Source organism: Chrysochloris asiatica, unplaced genomic scaffold, assembly GCF_000296735.1.
Source record: "Chrysochloris asiatica unplaced genomic scaffold, ChrAsi1.0 scaffold00133, whole genome shotgun sequence".
In the NCBI taxonomy this organism is placed as follows: domain Eukaryota; kingdom Metazoa; phylum Chordata; class Mammalia; order Afrosoricida; family Chrysochloridae; genus Chrysochloris; species Chrysochloris asiatica.
In genome coordinates, this window is record NW_006408651.1 from 6,822,128 (window position 1) to 6,826,937 (window position 4,810).

At 40.6% G+C, this 4,810-nt stretch overlaps 1 protein-coding gene across 1 annotated transcript in view; it reads left to right on the forward strand.

Annotated features, from left to right (window-relative positions):
* The window catches only part of MARC2 (mitochondrial amidoxime reducing component 2), a 60,536-nt gene extending 56,128 nt beyond the window's left edge, over nt 1–4,408 (forward strand). The window contains exons 5-7 of the mRNA XM_006869706.1: nt 2,909–2,970; nt 3,066–3,137; nt 4,282–4,408. Of these exons, the coding sequence (XP_006869768.1) occupies nt 2,909–2,970; nt 3,066–3,137; nt 4,282–4,408 (261 nt within the window). The remainder of the gene's footprint in view (nt 1–2,908; nt 2,971–3,065; nt 3,138–4,281) is intronic.
* The last annotated feature ends 402 nt before the right edge of the window (nt 4,409–4,810 follow it).

The window sequence follows — 4,810 nt, forward strand, 5'->3', positions numbered from 1 at the left end:
GGTCAGAGAAAAAGAGGAAGACCCCCAGTGAGATGGATTGGCCAAGTGGCAGCATCGATGGACTCAAGCGTGGCAACAGTAGTGAGGTTGGCCCAGGATTAGGCAGTGTTTCATTCTGCTGTGCATAGATCACTATGAGTTGGTACCGACTCTATGGCACCTAACAACAATGATACTAATGATACTGTATGATGAGTTCCACATTCCATTGGATCACCTCTTGTAGCAATGGGCACAAGTTTGGATGTCTTCCAGTCAGTTGACCAGGTAGTTGTCTTCCAAATTTCTTAGCATAAATGAGTGAGTGCTTCCAGTGCTGTATCACTTTGCTGAAAATTTTCAATTTCTATTCCATCAATTCCCATTGTCTTTTTCTTTGCCATTGCCCTCCGTGCATCATGGACTTCTTCCTTAGGTATCATTGCTGTTGATCATATGCTACCTCTTGAAATGGTTGGTTGAGCATAGATTCTTTCCTTGCAGTACAATGACTCTGTGTATTCTTTCCATCTTTTGATGCTTTCTGCATCATTCAATATTTTGCCCATAGAATCCTTTGCCTTTAACGTTGTTTAAAAAAAGTATTTGCGATCAAGAAGTCATTGGTCTTGCAAAATTCTATCTTGTGATCTCCAGCATTATTTGTATCACCAACACCATATTTTTCAACTACTGATCTTTCTTTCTTGTTTCCAACCTTTGCATTCCAAACACTATTAATTATATTGATTGAATGTTTGATCATTTTCAGGCTGAAGAACTTGGTAGAATTCTTCAGTTTCATCATCGCTGGCTTTAGTGGTTGGTGCTTACATTTGAATAATAGTGGTATTAAGTGGTCTTCCTTGTAGGGGTCTGAGTAGTATCCTATCACGGCATTATACTTCAAGACAGATCTTGATATGTTCTTTCTGGTGATAAATGAGACACCATTTCTCTTCAATTTGTCATTCCCAGCATGTAAAACTATGCGATGATCGTATTAAAAATGGCCAATACCAGTATAATTCAGCTCACTAATCCCTAGCATATTGATGCGTTTATGTTCCGTTTCATTTTTGACAACTTCCAATTCTCCTAGATTCATATTTCATACTTTCTGTGTTCTGATTATTAATGGATGTTTACAGCTGTTTTTTTCATTTTGAATTGTGCCCCATCAGCAAATGAAAGTCCTGAAGGCTTTACTCCATTCATGTCATCATGGTCAACTCTACTTGAGGAGGCAACTGTTCCCCAGTCATATTTTGAGTACCTTTGAACCTGAGGAGCTCATCATCCGGCACTGTATCTGACAATATTCTGGTGCTCTTCATCATGTTTCAGTATTCAGTAATCTGGTGCTGACAGTGCACCACTGTTATTCAAAGTGACTAAATATTCGGAAGTAGTTCATGTCTCCTCCTTTCTAGTATGTCTTCCTTTGGAAGCTCAGTTGAAACCTGTCTACTTTGGGTGACCCTGCTGGTATTTAAAATACTCATGGCATAGCTTCCAGAATCACAGCAACACACAAGCCACCACAGTAAGACAGACTGACAAATGAGTGGTGGATAACCTTATGTTGTTGTTGTTGTGAAGTGCCGTTGAGTCGGTTCTGACCCATAGCGACCCTATATAGGGTTTCTGAGGAGTGGCTGATGAGCTTGAACTGCCAACCTTGCAGTTCAAGTGGATTTGCAGTCTGATGCTTGAACCCACAGCGCCACACCAGGACTCCCGGATAAACTTTTAGAGCCCTACATAAACCCCCTCTCATTTATATTATATCCTGTCATTGTAATTATAATAGTGATAACAATAAAATTACATAGAATCTACATTTTATTTGGTCATGGTCAAAAGTTGGGTGCTTATAAGCCCTGCCTTCAGGATCCAAAAGAAGGATTTCATCTCTATTGCCGTACATTTTCCTAGTGTGACCCCAGGACAATTTTGTGATCTTTCTTCTGGTTTCTGTGTCTTCATTTTAGATGAAGATCACCGTGTACCTACATCAAAGTTATGAGGTTTGATTGAACCTCTGAGGCAGACATTGGGATTGCTCACTATTTGAGGGTGGGGAAGCCTGACCAGTTACCCAGACCCCACTGGCAGGTTCTGTCTATGTGGATGTACAAGTGCTGACGATATGAACTTTATAACTGACTTCCCCTTGGATAATGGCTCACCCAGCAAAGAACTCTCAGATTTTAATTTGACTCCCATTGTAGCTTAGCTAAGGAGTCCTGGTGGCACTGTGAGTTAGGTGTTGGACTGCTAAGTGAAAGGTTGGTGGTTCAAACCCACTAGCCACTCCTGAGGAGAACGCTGAGGCTGTTTGGTCCTGTAAAGATAAACAGTCTCAGAAACCCTTAGGGACCATTCATCTTAGTTCTATGGGGCCATTATGAATTGGAATCAACTCAATGGAAGTGGGTGGGTAGCTTAACTTTAAGGGGAGAGTGGGCTTTGTCCTACAATGTAAATGTCTTCATTAAAGTAATAATTATTATATTAAATGTACCATCTAGTTAATTTATTTGCTCATCAGTATTGTTAGCTAAGTTGTAATTCTATGGCAGCTTGCCTGTATCTGTCTTGCTGTGCTGATGGAAACTAGTTTCTGTGAGGCGGAACCTCGTCCCAGCTCCATGCTGCCTTCCTCTGAGTCCAGTAGGGGGATACTTCTGGACACCTTTTTGAGCTACTTTCTTCTGCTAGTTCCATAGCTAATATCAGCTGTGTACCATAGGATAAGCACTTGACCTCAAGGTCCATGTGAACTCACTAGCTGCTGCTCGGAAACCCTACACAAGGTCACTATGAGTCGGAACCAACTCAATAGCCCTTACCAACAACAACAAAGAACAAACTGTAAAGATGAATATAATCTTAATTTACGAGGAAACTTTACCTTTTCTCCTAGGATACCTGGGATGAACTCCTAATTGGGAATGTGGAGCTGAAAAAGGTTTTGGCTTGTCCCAGGTCGGTAATCTTTCCCGACATGCTCCTTGGGGTGCAGTGTGCCCTTTGGTTCTCAGCAAAGAGCCACTGCCACAGCCTTGGTTACATCCTGATAGGTGCATCATGACCACTGTGGACCCTGACACCGGAGTCATAGACCGGAAAGAGCCCCTGGAAACCCTGAAGAGGTAATACACCCACGTGCCCAGCGTGTTTCCTGTAGTTCGCCATCCTAGAACTACCTGCAGGTACCGCAGCTTTAAGTGGGTGTGGCCATCTGGGCTGGAGTGCCTTCCACTCTGCTTTCTGATTGGTTGGTATGTATCGGTTAATGTAGGTGGGTTCTTGTTGCTTCCTCTTTTCCTTGAATGGAAAATATATTTATATAGTAATATCACTGCATCTTAAAAAGTCTGATATCTCTTTACCAATTTCTAATAATCTGTATGTGTGCATTTCCAAATCAAGACCTCAAATGCTTTCATTAGGAAAAAAACTGGAATGCAGTGAGGTTGTTTATGCATGAATTTATCTTATGCCAGCATTTATTGCTTGGTTTTGTTATTTAAAGGCCTTTGGCTGAGATTTTAGCACTCAGTGTAGATGTATTTTTAAACCTCATTACCGTTTTTGTGGGCTTTATTCCACTTGTTTCCCTTTCTTTCATTATGCTGTTTGTTGCCAATAAGTGTAGGTTAGAAAAGAGCCTTTCAGATTTCTAATTCAATTTTGAATTTTGGGTTTTAAGGTACAGTGATATTTCAAACTTTTTTTTTCTCCGGACAGACCTGTTTGTTGTTTGTTTTTGAAATTGCTTCGGTGGTAGTTCAGATCCACCGAATCACTGTCTGAATTTTTGTCCACCAAAGAAGCCCAGCTTTGGGTTTATTTTTATATGCTTGAAGGGACTTGGCACCCTAACGTTTCAGTGCACTAGAGAGTTTGGAGAGTTCAGGGCACTTCCATTTGAGATTACACAAGCCTTCAGTTCAATGGTTTGTGAAGTTGAAGGCCCGTAAGCAAACAAAGTATGAGTTTGTTACAAGGAGCACACTTAAGTAAAGACTTCATTTTAAGTAAGGCCTATCCATTTTTTCATACTGGCTTCAAACTGAAGCCAATATAAAAAAGCCTGTTTAGCTTCTCGGGTTCCTTCTAGCAAAGCCTGGATTGTTTGCAGTTTGACATTCTGCCCCACAGACTTCTCTGTCAAAAACTTCAAACAGCTTGCCATTTCTTTATAAATAACATGAGCATGGAAGATGGGAATCCTATTGAGAGCGCTAAATGATTTCTGTTTGGTGCTGGGTGGTGAATTTTTGCTTCTTTCAGCTATCGCCTGTGTGATCCCTCTGAGAAGCATATATACAAGTCATCCCCACTTTTTGGGATCTATTATTTGGTGGAAAAAATTGGGAGCCTGAGAGTTGGTGACCCTGTGTACCGGATGGTGCAGTGATGGACCTATTAGAGTAATGAGGTAAGAGGTCAGCTTCGCTTCTGGAAGGCAAGGCCTTGAAAATCATCAACACATTTTTTTTGTGTTGAGATATTTTTACTTTTTGCTGTTTTAGCTCTTGGGAGAATAAGCAGTTTGCACTTGGAGTTGGAGAAAGTCCCTTGCTTTTTTTATTCCTCTCAGAAATATGTGTATTTCTACTCCAACTTGCTCTATTCCATGTTCCCATTCTGTTATAAAATGCTGGTGCAGGAATCCCAACAGAAAACTAGGTTTCCAGTTTATGAAGGAATAGCTTTTAAGAAAAATTTGGGAAACAATTCAAATGTGTTTTATCACATTTGATAAAATATATGTATTTGTTGTTGTTAAGTGCTGTTGAGTCAGTTCTGACCCATAGTG